Genomic DNA, 20,581 nt, shown 5'->3' on the forward strand with positions numbered 1-20,581 from the left:
GGAGATAGGAGTAAACAAATTTATCTAGGTAAGTTTCTTTACATTCCCTTGTTATCTGCCCTTTGCTCTCAGGCTCCAGATAAGAGAATTTGACTGCCTTCAGCCATAATTACCTTCCAAAGCTTTGGGAAAACCTCCCGGCCTTCCAAGAAGGTTTGCGTCTTTCCCTATAACTTTTTCTTACAACTTTTCCTGCCACCCTGACTGAACTCCTACAGTGATCCACCCCTCAGCCTGCCAAAGTACTAGGATTACAGGCATGAGTCACCACACTTGGCCTTTTTTTTTTTTTTTTTTTTTTTTTCCTCTGAGTCAGTCTTACTCTTTGGCGCAGACTGGAGTCCAGTGGCATGATCGTGGCTCACTGCAGCCTCAACCTCCTGGGCTCAAGAGATCCTCCTACCTCAGCCTCCTAAATAGCTGGGGCTACAGGCCTACACCACCCCAGCTGCCTAACTTTTTTGTTTTTTTTTGAGACAGAGTCTCACTTTGTCGCCCAGGCTGGAGTGCAGTGGTGTGATCTCGGCTCACTGCAAGATCCGCCTCCCGGGTTCATGCCATTCTCCTGCCTCAGACTCCCAAAGTGCTGGGATTACAGGCGTGAGCCACCATGCCTGGCCTTCAGCTGGCTAATTTTTAAAATTTTTCGTAGAGATGGGGCCTCACTATGTTGTCCAGACTGGTCTTGAGCACCTAGGCTCAAGCGATCCTTTCACCTCGGCCTCCCAAAGCGTTGGGATTACAGGTGTGAGCCGCTGTGCTGGCCTTATATATATACTCTGATGCTAACCTTTTGTTAAATATATGGCAGATAGCTTTTCCAACTATTCTGCTTGCATTTGAATGTTATTTATGGAGTCTGGGGTGGTTGTCATAAAGTGTAAACTATTGTTTTAGTAAAATGTATCAATTTCTTCTTTGTTGTCTATGTTTTTAATATTATTAAGAAGCTTTGTTTTTTCTAAGATCATAAAGATATGCTCAGATATTTTCTTCCCAAGTTTTACCTTTCCATGTTTAGTCCATTCAAATTTTTGTTTTTGTGTTGAGTGTGAGGAATATTACACATGAAAACTGGCCCAACATCATTTATTATTAAAGTCCATCTTTTCCCCACTAGTATTTAATGCCTCCTTTAATACATATCACGTTCTCACAAATGCCATGGTCTACTTCTGAAATCTATTTTGTTCCACAGTTCTTTTTACCAATTACTATACCCATAGCATACAATCTAATAACCATAGTGTTGAAGTGTTCTTTAATATCTGATAGGGTGTATCATCTACTTTTTTTCAAAGCTAATAAATGTTAGCAATTATTATTATTACTATTTGTACATCTTTAGACTTCCTTATGATTTTAAAATCACCTCGTCAAGTTATTTGAAAAATCTCATTAGGGTATTGATTAGAATTTCATTAAATTTATAGACTCCTATGGAAAGAACTGATACATTTAAAATGCTGAGTCTTCTGATCTATGAACATGGTATGTATTTATGCATTTATTCAAATTTCCCTTTATATTCCTCAATAAAACATTAGCATTTTCTCTACAAAATTCTTGAACATTTTAATTAGTATGTCTCTAGGTATTTATAGTTTTTGTTACTGTTGCAAATATCTTTATATTCTATTACCTTTTCTAATTGCTTAATTAGAATGCTGCTCTTGTATTCAGCAATTTTGCTACACTTTCCTATTAGTTCCAATGGTTTTCCACTTGATTCTGTTGGGTTTCCCCATATCCTTGGCAACCTTTGCCTGTTGTCTGTTGCCATTGCCAAACTTTAATTTTTGCCAGTCTTCTAGTAGAAATGTTACTTCATTATGGTTTTGCTTTTCCTTTATTATTAGTGAAGCTGAATATATTTTCATATTTATTGATTCTTCTAGTTTCCTCTTCCATGAATGAATTCGTTGTTCATCTTTTACCCATTTTTTAAAAATGTTTTAATTTTTTTTGTAGAGATGGGATTTCACCATGTTGCCTAGGCTGGTCTCAAACTCCTGGGCTCAAGCAATTCAACCGCCTCAGTCTCCCAAAGTGCTGGGATTACAGGAATCAGCCACCATGCCCAGCCAATTTTACTCTTTTTTTTTTTTTTTTTGAAACAGAGTCTCGCTCAGTCGCCCAGGCTGGAGTGCAGTGGCGCAATCTCGGCTCACTGCAAGCTCCGCCTCCTGGGTTCACGCCATTCCCCTGCCTCAGCCTCCCTAGTAGCTGGGACTACAGGTGCCCGCCACCACGCCCAGCTAATTTTTTGCAGTTTTAGTAGAGATGGGGTTTCACCATGTTAGCCAGGATGGTCTCGATCTCCTGACCTCGTGATCCACCTGCCTCCACCTCCCAAAGTGCTGGGATTACAGGCATGAGCCACCGCGCCCGGCCCCAATCTTATTCTTTATGGTTTATACTGTGTCTTTAAAAATTCTTTCTGGCTGGCCTGGTGGCTCACGCTTGTAACCCCAGCACTTTGGGAGGACAAGGCAGGTGGATCACTTCAGGTCAGGAGTTCAGAACCAACCTGGCCAAGATGGTGAAACTCTGTCTCTACTAAAAGTATAAAAATTAGCTGGGCGTGAGGACTTGTGCCTGTAATCCAAGCAACTTGGGAAGCTGAGGCAGAAGAATTGCTTGAACCTGGAAGGTGGAGGTTGCAGTGAGCCGAGACCGCACCACTGCACTCCAGCGTGGCTGACAGAGCGAGATTCCATCTCAAAAAAAAAAAAAAAAAAAAAAAAAGGTGGCAAAGAATATCAACCCAGTTTTCAGAAGAGAAAACACAAATGGCTAAGCTGAGCACAGTGGCTCACACCTGTAATCCCAGCACTTTGGGAGGTGAGGTGAAAGGATCGTTTGAGCCCAGGAGTTCAAGACCAACCTCGGCAATCTAGTAAACCATTTATATTTTAAAAATAATGAAAATAGGGCCAGGTGTGGTAGCTCATGCCTGTAATCCCAGCACTTTGGGAGGCCAAGGCAGGTGGATCACCAGAGGTCAAGAGTTCAAGACCAGCCTAGCCAACATGGTGGAACCCTGTCTCTACTAAAAATACAAAAAGTAGCCGGGCGTGATGGCGCACGCCTGTAGTTCCAGCTACTCAGGTGGCTGAGGCAGGAGAATCTTTTGAAAAATCTGGGATGTGGAGGTTGCAGTGTGCTGAGATCGTACCACTTGAGGAGTAAGACTCCGTCTCAATCAATCAATAAAATACAAATAGCTCTTAAACATATAAGAAGTTTCTAACCTCTCTCATAAGAGAAATACAAATGAAGATAACAGACGTCACTGGCAAAACTTGATGACACAGTAAGTTGGCGAATGTGTGAATAGGCATCCTTATACACCACCTGTGAAACATAAACTGATGCAACTTCTATCACCAATTTGGCAACATTTATCGAAAGTACAACTGAGCATAGCCTTCAACATAGAAATTCTAGTTCTATTAAGCATATTCTGAGAGTGAAAAAAAAAGAGAAATTCTAGTTCTAGAAATTTAATTCAACAACATGTGCAGTCCTAGCACACATGCAGAATGGAATACTGATATTGATTGCAGTGTTATTCATACTGTCAAAAATTTAAACAACTTAAATGTCCATTAAGAGAAATCTTGTTAAATAAATTCTGGTCCATCTATACAATAGACACTGTAATGAACAGACTCTAAGATGGTCCCAATTATCTCTGCTTCCTGGAACTCATGCTAGTAATCCCCTCCCATTAGGTGTGGGTTGGACATGTAACTTCTTCTAACACAACGTGGCAAAGGTGACAGGATGTCACTTTCATGATTATATTACACAAGATCATGACATATTATTATTATTTTTTGAGACAAGGTCTGGCTCTATTGCCGAGGCTGGAGTGCAGTGGTGCGATGTTGGCTTACTGTAACCTCCGCCTCCCAGTTTCAAGTCATCATCTCACCTCAACCTCCTGAGTAGCTGGGACTATCATGACCGGCTAATTTTTGTATATTCTGTAGCAACAGTGTTTTGCCATGTTGCCCATGCTGGTCTCAAACTCATGAGCTCAAGGGATCCATCTGCCTCAGTCTCCCAAATTGCTGGGATTATAGGCGTTAGTCACTGCGCCTGGCCAAGATCATGACAGCTATCTTGATAGCCAATTTCCTTCCTTGATGTCTTTGATGAAGCTAGCTGCCATGTTTTGACTACCCCAGGGAGAGGGTCAATTGGCAAGGAATTGAGGGTTGGTTTCCACCCAAAAGCCAACAAGAAACTGAGGCCCTCAGTCCTATAACCCATAGAGAATTGAATTCTGCCAATAACCATGTGAACATGGAAACAGATCTTTTCTCAGTCAAACCTTGGGATGAGACCACAACTCTGGGTGGTACCTTGATTGCAGCCTTGTGAGAGATCCTGAAGCAGAGGACCTAGATAAGCTGTGCCTAGACTCCTGACTTACAGAAACTGTGAGACAGTAAATGTGTTTTTTTCAGCCACTATGTTGTTACACAGCAATAGATAACTAATACAGATAATATGTAGCTCTTAAAAGAATGATGCAGTTCTGTATGTACTGATAATAGAATAAACTCCATACTAAGCATGCACACACACACACACACACACACACACACACACACACACACACACACACACACAAAAGTGAGGTCAGCGGGCACAGTGACTCACACCTGTAATCCCAGCACTTGGGGAGGCTGAGGAGGGGTGGACTGCTTGAGCCAGGAGCTCAAGACTAGCCTGGGCAAAATGGTGAAAGCCCATCTCTACAAAAAATACAAAAATTATCTGGTCCTGGTCATGCCTCCTGTAATCCCAGCTACTTGGGAGGGTGAGGTGGAGGCTGCAGTGAACCGAGACTGCACCACTGCACACCAGCCTGGGCAACAAAGCAGGACCCTGTCAAAAAATAAAGAATAAAAAATGTGAGGTCAAAAGTGTGTATAATATTTTTATTTATGTACATAAAAATACTTGTCTATGCATTGAATATCTCTGGCATCTCTGGAATGATACATTAGAAAATTGGTAACAATGGTTGCCTCTTGGTAGGGGAACTGGGTAGCTGGGGACCTCATGAATTTTGCTCCATCTACATGAAAGTATAACTCAGAAAATCTGAAACCCATTTGTTCCCATTTGACTTAAAATCAAATTCCCACATGATTTGGGCGCTGCCTACTTCTCCAACTTCAATTTCTCCACTCTTCTTTGCTCTTAGGACCCTCGAGCCACTAGAATATAAATTCCTTGTGGACAGCAATATGGTTTTCTTGTCCACTTTTTGATCTCTAGCATTAAGCACAATGCATAACACTCAATAAAAATTCATTAAATATTTTTGTGAAGTGATAATGGATTTCATTTGCAGTTTTAGTAGGGATTAAGAGATGTAATGTCTAGTACTGTACTTGGCACATAACAGTATGGGGTTTACCTTCTGTATCACTTGAAGGGCTGTTATTTAAATATGAGTAGACCCCCAGTATGTCCTGCTCCAGAAACCGATAGGACAAAGTCAGAGAAGGAAAAATATTAATTCGTCATTAAAAATGCCCTAACAAACAGCTGCACATATGGGAGGGGCTGCTTTGAGAGGTGAGCACTCCCATCCTGCTTTAATCAACTATCTTTTTCAGAAAATCACTAAAAAAATTAATAAATCTGGCCAGGTGTGGTGACTCATGCCTGTAATCCCAGCAGTTTGGGGGGCCGAGGCAGGTGGATTGCCTGAGCTCAGGAGTTCGAGACCAGCTTGGGCAACATGGTGAAACCCCATATCTACTAAAATACAAAAAATTAGTTGGGCGTGGCGGCTACTCAGGAGGCTGAGGCTTGAACCCAGGAGGCAGAGGTTGCAGTGAGCCGAGATTGTGCCACTGCACTCCAGCCTGGGCTGCAGAGTGAGACTCCATCTTCAAACAATAATAATAATAATAATAAATATGTGGAATGTTCTTCTGAAAGCCTTTCTAGGACTCTGAAATTCTTATAAAGTCTCTTTTGAGAGTATTGTACAGAGGTATACTGAGTGTTGTCCCTTTCATAGTCACTTTATCAGTACAAATATTTTTGTTGTTTTTCTTTTTAAAGACAGAGTCTAGCTCTGTCACCCAGGCTGGAGTGCAGTGGTGCAATCTCAGTTCACTCCAACCTCTGCCTTCCGGGTTGAAGCAATTCTCCTGCCTCAGCCTCCTGAGTAGCTGGGATTACAGGTACCCACTACCTCACCTGGCTAATTTTTGTGTTTTTAGTAGAGATAGAGTTTCACCAAGTGGCCAGGCTGGTCTCAAGGTCCTGATCTCAAGTGATCCACCCGCCTCAGCCTCCCAAAGTGCTGGGATTACAGGCATGAGCCACCACACCCGACGTATATTGTTTTTGTTTCTGACTCCATAGTTTGAAAAAAAAATTAGTACCTTTATTGACCTTTGTATAAAATGGAGACGCTGAATATGGGACTTCATTGTGAGAAATGAATGGCTATACTGCTTCAAGCTTTTAAGGTTTATATGATTGTTCCAATCTCAGCTGCCATTAGCACAGTAGCCAATTTCTTTGGAGAACAAACAAAGGGATAGATGGATTTTTAAAAAAACCAACAGCATGCTATAAGTGTAATTACATCTTAAAGAGAAATATATCTAAAAACAAATGCTCAAACTCTTTTTAACAGATGACTCATGATGCAATTAAAATCAAATATGTGCACAAAATTGACATTTTAATCAAAAATAAACACATCTTTTTCAAAGGTCATTATTTTATTGGCATGTTTTCTTTCCTATTAACTGCAAACAGAAGCCACATGGGCTATACCTAGGGGGCAATTCTGATACTGAGTGCTTCCTTCACAAAGTTTCAGGGTGGAAGTCATTAACAAGAAACACTATACCAGAGTTGGGCTAGAAAGACAGCACATCCTCCCAATAGTTCCTGCCCAGTTCTGGCTCTATGCCTCCACCTGAGGAAAGATACAGTGATCAAGAACACAAAGTCCTACCACCTATTCTTTTATCTTCTTAAATTGTGGCACATTGCATATACATTAAGTAGTAGGTAAGAAATGAGTTATGTATCTTATTTGTTTACATTTTGATAACATTATCTTGTTCTTAAATTTTGCTTAATTCCAGATTTCAAAATATTTTGAAACAGCATTTCCTTTTTTTTTTTTAAGATGGGGTCTCGCTCTGTCACCCAGGCTAGAGTGCATTGGCAGGATCATGGCTCACTGCAGCCTCAACTGCCTGGGCTCAAGTGATTCTCCCACTTCAGCGTCCTGAGTAGCTGAGACTACAGGCACAGGCCACCACGCCTGGCTAATTTTTATTTTTGTAGAGATCGGTCTCACTATGTCGCCCAGGCTGGTCTTGAACTCCTGGACTCCAGTGATCCTCCTGCCTTGGTATCCCAAAGTGCTATGAGCCACCAGACGCCAGGTCCTTTATTGACTGCTGAAATTTAGGAATTTGTTGTTGAAAACCACCCATATCTCTGTAAAGTTTTAAAATATGATTACAAAGTATAGTGCTTGGAAAAGAATAAAAGAATCCTGGGCTGTAGACAAGAAGTCTAGATTCTAGTCTGTGTTGGTACCAACAAGGTATTCTTCAGTCTGGAGCCATTTCCCTCCTGGTAATACAAGACATTGAAATTTTTTTTTTTTTTTTTGGAGACAGGGTCTTGCTTACTTCCCCAGGCTGGAATCAGTGGTGTGATCACAGCTCATGTAGCCTCGACTTCCAGGACTCAAGTGATCCTCCTACCTCAGTCTCCTGAGTAGCTGGGACTACAGCATGTGCCACCACACTTGGCTAATTTTTTGATTTTTTGTATTCAAAGGGTCTCACTATGTTGCCCAGGCCAGTCTTGAACTCCTGGGCTCAAGTGATCCGCCTGCCTCAGGCTCCCAAAGTGCTGGGATTACAAGTGTGGGTCACTGTGCTCAGCTGAACTGTTTTAAGACTATATTTGGACTTTGAAGTCAAATGAAAATGTATATGAAGCCACGTGAATATATGAAAGAGATCAAAGCAATTTACTATGCACAGAGCCCAGGGCCTCTGAGGCAACACTGAAGAACCTCCAGTGCTCTACAGAACATTCTGGAAATCTCTACAGTAGATGAGCTCTTCCCATTCTGACATCACATCACTTTCACAATAACAACCAACAAAGTAAATTTGGTCATGTTGAAATGCATCCAAATTCATCTTCTACTTTTTTTTTTTTGGCTTGGACAACAGCAAAGATGTGAGGAACTATGCTGGTCCTTTGTGTTACGCTTGTACTAGTAAAATATTTAGGTTTTAATCATGGCTTGTTTGGTGTGCTTCATTCATTCATTTAACTGTGCTAAAAACTGGGGCTATGAAGACAAGTGTGGTCTTCTGCTCTCAAACTGCTAGTCTCCTGGGGAAAAAAGGTAAACAAGCATAATACAGTATTACAGCAGTTAATGGTATCAGCAGACTCCTGGCACAGTGGGAGCAACTCAATTCTTGGGAGGGAGGGAAGAAGGTAGAGGGATAGGAAAAGATTCACATAAATAGCAATGCTATTGACTGAGCACTTAAAATGAATCAGGCAGTGTTCTAAATCTTTTATGTAATCATTTTAGAGATGAGAACATTCAGATAAAAGATGGTTAAATAACCTGCCTACAGATTAAAAAAAATGATAGAGGCAAGATTTACAACCAGGCCATATGACTTTAAGGCCCCTACTCTTAATCACTACACCATTCTGCCTTTATATTCATAGACATGGCAGCAGTTAAGCTAATCTTGAAGAGGTTCATATAATCAGATGACAGGGTGGAAAAGTCAGCAGAGAGGAGAGGAAGCAGAATGAACGAAAGGGAACAGAGGTACAAGACAGCATGGCACATGGGGAGTTTGAAGCTGTTAGGCCAGCTGGAACACAGGGTGGAGAAGAGACTGTGGGAAGGAAAATAGGTTAGAGGGGCTACACTTCCCTCCCCCTTTGGCAAGATCCCCATCTTTGTCTCTGCAATAACAGACCCAAAAGAAGTCTTAGAAAATGGAGTAGACGGAAGAGATGGAATAGCTGGATTCCATCTCAGAATGCCATTGACCTTGGAGTCTCTCTGATCTTAGCGGAGAATGGGTAAATAAAATGTATGAATTCTGCCTGAGGGCTGAAAAATAAAATAGAAATAAAATAACATGGTGAAAGTTCCTACTGTTGGCTAGATAAATGTTGGCTGAATTTGAATGTGTGGCAGATATTACGCAAATTGGGGTCCTAGATAAAAAGCGTTTATGAAGTACTCTTAAGGAAGGGAAAGGATAAGAACCAGACTGCAAAAACCACTTCAGCTCCTGCACATGATGAAAGGTTTAAGTGGCCACCTTATAAAAACTGCAGTGCTTGCTGTTAGAATAAATGAGCTGCACGAGATATCTTTAAATCAATGTAAAGTAGCTGTGGTTTGTAGTTTCTGCTGCCTGGCCAAACCAGTACCTTAACTACTCCCCTTGGCTTTGTGAGTATTGTCACTGTATAATTTCAAAGAAAAAAAATCTGGAACAAGGTGTACAGAATGGGGACAGTACACCATCTGCCTGTGTACATGTCAAGAAGAAAATGTAGCAGCTGGTAACAATCCAGAAGTTTTTTTGTGCATACAAAATGGCATTTCATTTATATTTCCTTAGCACAGGATTCTAATTATGCTTTATATCCTCACAATGGTTAGCATAGGCTACAAGTAATTATGCAGTTAATCAGACTCCCCATTTGGCTTGAGCAAGCACAGCAGTCTGAATAATCTCAGACAATTTTAACAGGGAAAGGCGAGATTTTTTTTCAGATGTGTTTCAGTGCTTATGGAGGGCTAGTGGCTTCTCACCATGGTGACAATCAGATTGCTAGGCTGGGCAAGAATAAGTGAGGAAGAATGGTGCTCTAAACAGTTCTACGAATGGCTGATGCCACTGGCAACTTTCTTCAAGTTCTGGTTAATTTCCCATGAAATAATTGCTTGGCACACATCCAAGCAGTTCCTTTATTCATTGTTTCTTTGTCTTGCCAACAGGAGGGTCAATCAATACTGAAACATACAGTTTGAACCAAGCATATGTGATGCCTACTGCACAATACACTGAGGTTAGTAACAAAGGGAGGAAGGGGTACTTCACCTTCCAGGAGGTGAAAGGGAATACAAATTCACAGCAGACTTCCAGAGGCCCCAGGCCGAGCAGGTAGAAAGTTTCCATCCAATTAAAAAGAGGTTTTTCTTTTCTGAAGGAAAAAGGATAGAAAAGTCTGATTTTAGATGAGTCATCCTGGTTTAGCAAACATTTCCTAGCTAAAGCTTTCCCATCTGCACTGTCTTGTTGTCAATTATTATAGCCAAGGCCAGAGTCAAAAGTTCTAGACCAATCTGGCCAACATGGAGAAACCCCATCTCTACTAAAAATACAAAAATTAGCCGACCAGGGTGGCACAGGCCTGTAATCCCAGCTACTTGGGAGGTTGAGGCAGAAGATCATGCCATTGCAATCCAGCCTGGGCAATAACAGTGAAACTCTGTCTCAAAAAAAAAATTATAGTTAACATTACATACGGTTTAGAAAAGAAAAAGTTTCCACCTATAATTCTGCAGTAAAAATTTGCACACAGTCAGGCGCAGTGGCTCATGCCTGTCATTCCAGACCTTCGGGAGGCCGAGGTGGATGGATCACCTGAGGTTGGGAGTTCAAGACCAGCCTGACCAACATAGAGAAACCCCATCTCCACTAAAAATACAAAATTAGCCGGGCACGGCAGCTCACGCCTGTAATCCCAGCGCTTTGGGAGGCCGAGGTGGGTAGATCACCTCACGTCAGGAGCTCGAGAGCAGCCTGGCCAACATGGTGAAACCCCATCTCTACTAAAAATACAAAAAATTAGCCGGTCATGTTGGTGGCGCATGCCTATAATCTCAGCTACTCAGGAGGCTGAGGCTGGAGAATCGCTTAAACCAAGGAGGTAGAAGTTGCAGTGAGTGGAGATCGCGACATTGCACTCCAGCCTAGGCGACAAGAATGAAACTCCGTCTCCAAAAACAAACAAACAAACAAAAATTAGCTGGGCATGGTGGCGCATGCCTGTAATCCCAGTAACTCGGGAGGCAGAGGCAGGAGAATTGCTTGAACCCAGTAGGCGGAGGGTGTGGTGAGCTGAGATCACGCCATTGCACTCCAGCCTGGGCAACAAGAGTGAAACTCCATCTCAAAAAAACAAACAAACAAAAAAACCATAGTAACTTCTGGTTTTTTCCATATGCATCTGTATTTAATAGCTTTATTCATAAAGCATATTTTACATTCAGTTTTTGAGTTTTCATATAAGATTTTATTTTAAGTAGTCTTCCTCAAATAATCCCCCAAAGACACAAACTATGTTGTCTCGCCTGAGTGATGGGATTGAGTGATTTCTCCCTCTATTTACCAATGTTTTTTGTAATGTTGTCATATTACTGTTATAACTTAAAAATAAAATTTAAAAAGCTTATCTGACCATTTAGGTGTAAACATTTCACAACAGTAAGTATAATTTTAAACTTTTTTTTTGGATTACCTGAATAAAGTCTTCAGTGACGAAATACTATATATGGTGAATAGTAACATGAGTAAGATTTTAATGGGAAGTTCTGTTAAAAGAACAGAAAAAAAAAAGATAATTGAGCTGATGAGAGAAAGACTCAGGATGCTGAAAGTAATATAAGCACACTGACACAGCTATATAATGCTAATAATGTTTTTTAAGTTTAATTTTACATTTTTGTGACATCCAGAGATGCTGAGAATTAGGGGAAATTGGAGGTTTTATTTAAGAAGATGAATGATCTCTCTCCTTCCAAGAGATTTTAGGGTTGTTTAAATCAGATGTATTAATCTTTAGGCCTCGATGAAAAGGGTGTGATAGTCAAATATATCTTTCTCAAAAGAAGCTGTTTACCTGGTGCAGTGAAAAGCAGAGGAAAGAGGGAATAATGTCCTGTTGTGGTCAGAATCAGAAAAATCGAAGCATCTCCTGCTTTTTGCACAGACAAAAGGCTAAAAATAAAAATAATTTCTTAAAACAACAACTGATATTACACTTGCAAATAGCTTAAATAAACTGCATCTCTTATTACATTAGAACTGGCTTAGGCATAAAAGAACATGATGATTTTGCCACAAGTTCAATTTAGTTGAGAATATTAATTTTCTAGTAGGAAACTTTAAGCAATCAATAGCATGTATCAAACTGAATCAGGGGTATCATAAAAGAATCTTGCTTCTGGCTGGGCACAATGGCTCATGCCTCTAATCCCAGCACTTTGGGAGACCAAGGCAGGAGGATCAACTGAGGTCAGGAGTTCAAGACCAGCCTGGCCAACATGGTGAAAACCCGTCTCTGCTTAAAATACAAAAATTAGCTGGGCATAGTGGTGGGCGCTTGTAATCCCAGCTACTCCGGAGGCTGAGGCAGGAGAATCGCTTGAACCTGGGAGGCAGAGATTGCAGTGAGCCGAGATCATGCCATTGCACTCCAGCCTGGGTGACAGAGCGAGACTCTGTCTCCAAAAAAAAAAAAAGAATCTTGCTTCCCTGAGTAATCGCCTTCTCCAAAGACGGGAATGTTGTGGGATTGGGAGCTGCCTAGTGGTGGCAGTCAGGGAAACAGGACTTGGAGTTTCATTTCCAACCCTATAGCTCATCTGTTGGACAATGCCCTTGACCTGCTGGTGTTCGGTGTGAATTCAGACTAAAGACATTAAAAGTTTTTGCTTTACTTTTTAATTTGGAAACTCCAAGCTACTAAATGAACCCAGACAAGCCATATACTGGCCTGACAAATTTGCTTAATGTACTTTCAGAGCTTAAATGATTTCTCAAGATTTAAGAAAAATATCAAGAAAAAGGCTATTATTACCATTTATCTATCTATTGGGTTTCAACTATGCCTAAATTGGACACTATTACATTTAAAATGGTTTTTTTTAGCATGGCATAGTGAAAAGATCATAGACTCAACATCATAAGATTCAGGTCCTAACTCTAATTCTTGCGACCTGTGTGACTTTGGATAAGTCACAGACATTTTGAGCCCTAGATTCTTCAGATGTTAAGACAGAGAATAAGCCTGTTTTGGTGGCTCACGCCTGCAATTCCAGCACTTTGGGAGGCTGAGGTAGAAGACTGCTTGAGCCCAGTAGTTTGAGACCAGCCTAGGCAACATGGCAAGACCCTGTCTCTACCAAAAAGAAAAAAAAGAAAAAAAAAGGGAATAATACCCATTTATTTTATCTTTTTTTTTTTTTTTTTTGAGACAGGTCTCGCTCTATTGCCCCAGGGTGGAGTGCAATGGCGCCATCTTGGCTCACTGCAACCTTTGCCTCCCAGGTTCAAAGGATCTTCATGCCTCAGCCTCCCAAGTAGCTGGGATTACAGGCATACACCACCATGCCTGGCTAATTTTTGTATTTTTAGTAGAGATGGGGTTTTGCCATGTTGGCCAGGCTGATCTCAAACTCCTGGCATCAAGTGACCCACCACTTCAGCCTCCCAAAATACTGGGATTGCAGATGTAAGCCACCATGCCTGGCCCTTTATCTTAAAGATTACTGTGAGGCTCAAAAGAAAGAATGCAAAACAAAAACAGTTCTGGAAAATCTGAAATGTAGTACAGTATCAGGTATTATTCCAGAAGAGACTAAATCCTTACTTCGACTAACAACACTTAACAAGGAACCATGGAACCTTATTTTCAGACGGGATGACGCCAAAGCCCAAGCTTTTTCTTTTTTTCATTTTTGAGACGGAGTCTCGCTCGGTCACCCAGACTGGAATGCAGTGGTGCAATCTCAGCTCACTGCAACCTCCTCCTCCCGGGTTCAAGTGATTCTCCTGCCTCAGCCTCTCTAGTAGCTAGGACTACAGGCATGTGTCACCACGCCCGGCTAAGTTTTTGTATTTTTAGTAAAGACGAGGTTTCACCATGTTAGCCAGGATGGTCTCGATCTCCTGACCTCGTGATATGCCCACCTCGGCCTCCTAAAGTGCTGAGCTTTGGAGGCGTGAGCTACCGCGCCGGGCCAGCCCAGGCTTTTTCTATAACATACTGCCCCTCAATGATCAGATCTAAAAGCCGGCTTTCATGGTACTTAATCACTACAGTGCTTCTTTCCAAAAAGGCAGAAACAGAAATAGTACATGCATTTTTGCCTACCTTCATGGGTCCAAGAATCCCAAGTTAAGCATCCCTGTCCTGTCCTAGTAGAAGGAAATCTGTTCCTATACATCTTTGTTTTTGCCTATCCTGGTGAACATGACCAGAAGGGACAGAGCAAATAGAAAATAGGAACATTGTGAAATATGCCAAAATGCTCACTGGCTGAGCTATCTGCTTACCTCATTGGGAGAATTGCTAGAAGTATGGCTTTTTCATGAACATGCCAACCAAACATAAAGGAGCTCAAGGCACAAAGAGTTAGACATCGCAGAAAGCCTCTGGGCCCTTGGGGTTTAAACCAAAGACAGAAAATAGAGGGCTAGAAACAACAGGCAAAGATAAACTTCAGTATCATTTGAAATAGACTTTACAGAAACAGAGTTCAGGTGAATACAATTTGCATCATCTCTGAGAGACAGCAGATCTTAGACAATTCTTCATGAAACCAAATCATTGATCACTTTGTGCACAGTCTAACAAAAGTTAACATAAAGGCAACAACTCAGAAGAAAATTGGCATTTGACATGTGTGTGTGTGTGTGTGTGTGTATATATATATATATATATATATATATTTTTTTTTTTTTTTTTTTTTGAGATGGAGTCTCGCTCTGTCGCCCAGGCTGGAGTGCAGTGGCACGATCTCAGCTCACTGCAAACTCTGCCTCCTGGGTTCAAGTGATTTTCCTGCCTCAGCCTCCCGAGTAGCTGGGATTACAGGTGCATGCCACCACGCCCAGCTAATTTTTGTATTTTTAATAGAGACAGGGTTTTACCGTGTTGGCCAGGCTGGTCTTGAAATCCTGACCTCGTGATCTGCCCGCCTTGGCCTCCCAAAGTGCTGGGATTACAGGTTTGAGCCACCACACCTGGCCTTGATGTATATCGTTAACTCATTAAAATTAATTCTACTGGCTAGGCATGGTGGCTCATGCCTATAATCCCAGCACTTTGGGAGGCCAAGGCAGGCAGATCACTTGAGGTTAGGAGTTCAAGAACAGCCTGACCAACGAGTGAAACTCATCTCTACTAAAAATACAAAAAAAAAATTAGCTGGGTATGGTGGCACATACCTGTATTCCCTGGTACTCTGGAGGCTGAGGCAAGAGAATCGCTTGAACCCGGGAGGCAGAGGTTGCAGTGAGCTGAAATTGTACCACTGCACTTCAGCCTAGGTGACAGAGCAAGACTCCGTCTCAAAAAAAAAAAAATTGGCCAGGCGTGGTGGCTCATGCTTGTAATCCTAGAACTTTGGGAGGCTGAGGTGAGTGGATCACGAGGTCAGGAGTTCAAGACCAGCCTGGCCAAGATGGTGAAACCCCGTCTCTACTAAAAACTACAAAAAAGGCCGGGTGTGGTGGCTCACACCTGTAATCCCAGAACTTTGGGAGGCCGAGGTGGGTGGATCACGAGGTCAGGAGATCGAGACCATCTTGGCCAACATGGTGAAACCCTGTCTCTACTAAAATAAAAAAAAAAATTAGCCGGGTGTGGTGACGTGCACCTATAGTTCCAGCTAGTCAGAAGGCTGAGGCAGGGGAATCGCTTGAACCCGGGAGGTGGGGGTTGCAGTGAGCTGAGATCGCGCCACTACACTCCAGCCTGGCGAGAGAGCAAGACTCCGTCTCAAAAAACAAAAACAAAAACAAAAAAACTGCAAAAACATTACTCGAGTGTGGTAGCACGCGCCTGTAATCCCAGCTACTCGGGAGGCTGAGGCAGGAGAATCACCACTGCACTCCAGCCTGGACGACAGAGTAAGACTCTGTCTCAAAAAAAAAAAAAAAAAATTAATTATACTATCAAGATTAATAATTAGGTTCTGTGATATACCATCTAACAACTTACTATATCTTCATAGTTTACTAATAGTTCACTTATTAATGAACCTAATAGGTCAAACTACAGAGGTCCATAGATACTTTTGAGCCAATAAATTAGATTTACCATATTAACAAATATCTAGTTTTATGGACTGGAAGGCCATAGAAACTATATGTACCTCATAAGGCTGAAATTTTAGGAAAAACGTTTTACCTCAATTAAAATCTGTGAACAAACAGGCCAACAGAGCTTAATTATCTACATACCTGTACTGCCATGTAATTAAGTGGAGTCAGGTGGTTGCTAGCAGGTTTGAAACATTCAGAAACCAAAATTAAAGATGAGTGTAATTATCGAAACGATTGAGTTGTTTATATTGAATTCTACTAAAATTATACCATGAAATTGAAGTCACTGTAATCACTAATGAAATTTTAGAAACGAAAATTTCTCAAGTACTTAGAATGAGGCCTCTAAGAGCATCTTACTCATATTAGACTCATCTTAGGTTCAAAAAGCCATTGTCGACTCTCTCAACTCATTATCACCATCAAGACAAAACATCCACACTGTCCAGATACATTTGGAATTTTGATAATTTAGCTAAGGATGAGAAAAACAAACCAAATCTGGATGTCCCTGCCACAAACATTTCCTTCTTTTCTTCGCAGCATGATCCATGCCTCTTTCTCCCTGGGCTTTTCTTTTTCCCTTCCCCCAGGGTGAACAGATGGTCTAACAGCCACTGGCAAGAATCTCTCACAGAGGCTTTACTGGTAATCCTTCCTTATGGTGTTCAAAGTTACTCTAAGAATTGCTAGGAAATGCTTCAATCTGCAGAAGGATTACAGGCATGAAATTTATCCTACAGTTGGAAGAGCTTGAAAGTTGAAATTTAATCAGCCAGACAAAAGGAAAGCAGAGAAAACTTAAGAAATGAGTACCATCTGTTGAGTTCTTACCAATATGGCAATCAGTGTGCAGATGAGGGTTGTCAAGGGAGTCACTGAGGGAAGGACTGTGTGTTGAAACTGCTGAACCAAACCACTTGTCATTGAGGCCTTGGGAATATTGTTGGGATCAAGAAATTTCAATTTCAAACCTATTAAACAGACATTTTGTTTTGTTTTATCTTTATCAGCGAGATACCATATATTAACAAGTAATTCCTTGAGGAAAAAAAGTAAGCTACTAAATCTTATTGATGCTTCAAAGCTAAGCTTTCATGAATTTAGCCCTATACTATTCTACCCAAAATGCCTCTGGCCTCAATATTGTAATATATAAAGCAGCTCTTTGCATTGGAACAGGGAATTTGAGCAGCTTATAGGAAACTTGCCAGCAGGTGGCACAAATGGTAATCTGCTCTCACCTCTGAAAGCAAGCTTCTAGAACAATCTGAGCATGTCATGAAGGAACTTTGAATCCTTCGTCTCCTATAGGAGAAACCCTGTATTCCTAAACATAGTATCCAGTGTCTTCCATGGTCTTGTTACCCCTTCCCACCTGTCCAATCTCATCTCTACTTTGTTAAATGCAGCTTGGCCACAATGAAATAACTGTGGGTCCTCAATATACCACTCTTAACACCTGTATCCCTCTGCTTAGGCAACTCCCTTTGCCAAATGAACTTCTAATTCAATCACCTGAGAAAGCTCCTAAATCAATAAGCAGAACCGATTTTCTTGTGAGCTTACTTTTTTGTTTTTTTTTTTTTTTTTTGAGCTGGAGTCTCACTCTGTCACCCAGAGACAGAGGCTGGAAAGCAGTGGCACCATCTAGGCTCACTGCAGCCTCTGCCTCCCACATTCCAGGTTCCAGTGATTCTCCTGCCTCAGCCTCCCCAGTAACTGGGATTACAGGCATGTGCCACCATGCCTGGCTAATTTTTGTATCTTTAGTAGAGACGGGGTGTCACCATGTTGGCCAGACTGGTCTCGAACTCCTGACTTCAGGTGATCCGCTCACCTCTGCCTCCCAAAGTGCTAGAATTATAGGCCTGAGCCAACGTGCCCAGCCGAGCGAGCTCACTCTAGCAGTGTTCACCACAAGGCACTGCACTTATTTATGTGCTCATTTCCTCTACTATACTGTATTCCTTGAAGGCAGGAATGATGATGAGTTATTTCTATCCCCAGTACATAGGAGCTCAATAAATACTTGGTTATTAAATAAATCAATTCAGAGAATGACAATACAAGCCTCAACAAGCTCCGGATAATAGGACAGACAGGGACAGTCTGAGTCCCTATAGGGCCCTGTCAAATGCCAGTCAAAATGAGTGCAATGTGGGAAAGATGTAGACTACCAAAATATTTTCTACTTACTAACCTCTTCCCCTTTCCCCTTTGGCCTGCTGATTCTCTCTTACAGCTAGTAACTATCTCCCTAAAACAAAGTTGTCTAACTCTGACACTGACTTTCCAAGTAAAACATCTTCAAAGAGACAGACACACAAGTGAGGTACAGTATAGCTTCCAGACTCAGACAAGGCAACTGACCTTTGTACCTCAAACTGTGCTGGCTGTCTAAAGCTGTTTTTGAAATATAAATGTTAGGAATTACTCTGTAAGAATGCCATGTACATCAAAGCTAGATTCACAGTGAGCAACATGGTGACACAATGTAAGGTGATCACATACACAGTGTATGATTTCCTCCAAGTACTTATCAAAAACAGTAAGAGTGGCCACCATGCATGCAGTGTCTATCATGTGCCCAGGGCTCTGCACTTACTACTTTTAGCCCCGTGAGGTACAGAGATGGAGTAACCTGCCCAAAGTCACACACCTAACAGGTGGTAAAACTGAACTCAGGTTTGTCTGGCTCCAAAGTCCCTGCTGCTGATAACCTAGTACTTTTTAAATTTTGCTTCTGTTCCTCACAACACACCGTATGGGAACAGGTAAAGTACTAGCATCCCTTTCGTACAGTGAGGAAAGTAAGATGAAAGGAAGCAAATGAGTTGTCAATGCCACACATTGCGATAGCAATTTATGCAGGTGAGCCTCCAAACCAAGTCATCAGATTCCAGATCTGGAGTCCAAGGGCCGAATCTAGCCTGTGCCCAGTTTTTGCACAGCACTGAAGCTATGAATGGTTTTTACTTTTATAAGGTTTTAAACAAATGTGTGCATACAGAAATACAGACACAGACACACATATACACATGCACTGGGTGTGGCCTGCACAGCTCAAAATATTATCTGGCCAGTTACAGAAAAAGTTTGCTGACCACCACTCTTGATCATGCCATTTTCCCACCAAGCTAGGTTGTATTCACAAATGAAAGACTGTGTTATCCAGAGTGAGTTATTTTTAGTAGAACCATCTCAAAGCATAACTTATTTTTCATTATAACCCAAATTTTAAACAGCATAGCCTGGGTTTTTCATTTCTTCTCATCTCATGTTAAAATGCAGGGTTATTTTCCTTATTGGTTTAATACCCAGAGTCACAACTTACATATTCTTCTTTCTTGTTTCTTATATGTTTAGGTTTAAAAGTGGAGTCGGCTGGGCATGGTGGCTTGTGCTGGTAATCCCAGCACTTTGGGAAGCCAAGGTGGGAGGATCACTTGAGACTAGAAGTTTGATCCCACTCCGGGCAACACAGTGAGACCCTCATCTCTAAAAAACAAAAATTTAAAAATCAGCCAGGTGTGGTGGTATGCACCTGTGGTCCCAGCAACTCAGGGGGCTGAGTCAAGAGGATTGTTGGAGCCCAGGAATTTAAGGCTGCAGTGCGCTATGATCTCAACACCACTGCACTCCAGCCTGGCTGACACAGTGAGACCCAGTCTCTAAAAATAAGTAGGGGTTTGAATAGGAATGGTGAGAAGGGGGGAAAAAAAGTAGGGTTAACTGCTGCTGCCAAATAATTTTTTAATTAAGGCAAAAATTACCTTTATAAAGTGTCTAAATATTTTACTGTTTCCACAGGAAAGGATCAGTAACCTCATTACCACAAGGAGCTTTTATAAGAAAAATAGTCTGTTTATTGCACTAAAGCCTCAGTCCCAAGAACTGCTCCCCCTGTTCATCCTGAAGGCTGAAATGCAGGACTGGAGAACAAACAATTCGGCCACATTCAAAACATAAAGGTTCTTCCATTTCTCCATGTGCCTAGTCCTTTCAATATTCAGAGTCTGAGTTAAGAATGCTCGCTACCATACCGATGACAGACAGCACTTTGTCCAAAGCATTGTACAAAGCCCAGAAGTTTGGAGCCCAGTATGCATGACAGAGGCCCCTCTTGAAAGGAAAGAGCCGGGAAAAGACTTGAGGCAGCTGATTCTGTTGAAAAGAGAAATGAAACTGATTAAACAGTCATCAATCTTTTTCAAATTCAAAAAGAGAACTAGGGAACTCTTTATGGTATAGTGTGTAGAATGTTATGGGGTCTGGGTTCTAGTCTCTATTCCTTCAAGTAAGTGGTTGTATGCTCACCACAATGTAAGTTCACAGAACCTTTTTTGGTCTCACTTTGTCCACTCTCCAGTGGGACAATATACACAAAAATACTT

At 41.5% G+C, this 20,581-nt stretch overlaps 2 protein-coding genes across 2 annotated transcripts in view; both read right to left on the bottom strand.

The window, feature by feature from the left end:
- CLNS1A (chloride nucleotide-sensitive channel 1A) overlaps window positions 1–20,581 on the bottom strand; it is an 820,929-nt gene that overhangs the window by 488,373 nt on the left and 311,975 nt on the right. The window lies entirely within an intron of this gene.
- Window positions 10,026–20,581, bottom strand: part of ALG8 (ALG8 alpha-1,3-glucosyltransferase) — a 37,748-nt gene continuing 27,192 nt past the window's right edge. Inside the window, exons 8-13 of the mRNA XM_050757505.1 lie at window positions 20,231–20,351; window positions 17,019–17,158; window positions 14,412–14,551; window positions 11,974–12,071; window positions 11,593–11,665; window positions 10,026–10,272 (exon numbers count right to left, since the gene is read on the bottom strand). Coding sequence (XP_050613462.1) covers window positions 10,041–10,272; window positions 11,593–11,665; window positions 11,974–12,071; window positions 14,412–14,551; window positions 17,019–17,158; window positions 20,231–20,351 — 804 coding nt within the window. The 3' untranslated portion in view covers window positions 10,026–10,040. The remainder of the gene's footprint in view (window positions 10,273–11,592; window positions 11,666–11,973; window positions 12,072–14,411; window positions 14,552–17,018; window positions 17,159–20,230; window positions 20,352–20,581) is intronic.

The sequence above is a fragment of the Macaca thibetana genome, chromosome 14, assembly GCF_024542745.1.
Source record: "Macaca thibetana thibetana isolate TM-01 chromosome 14, ASM2454274v1, whole genome shotgun sequence".
NCBI classification, from domain to species: domain Eukaryota; kingdom Metazoa; phylum Chordata; class Mammalia; order Primates; family Cercopithecidae; genus Macaca; species Macaca thibetana.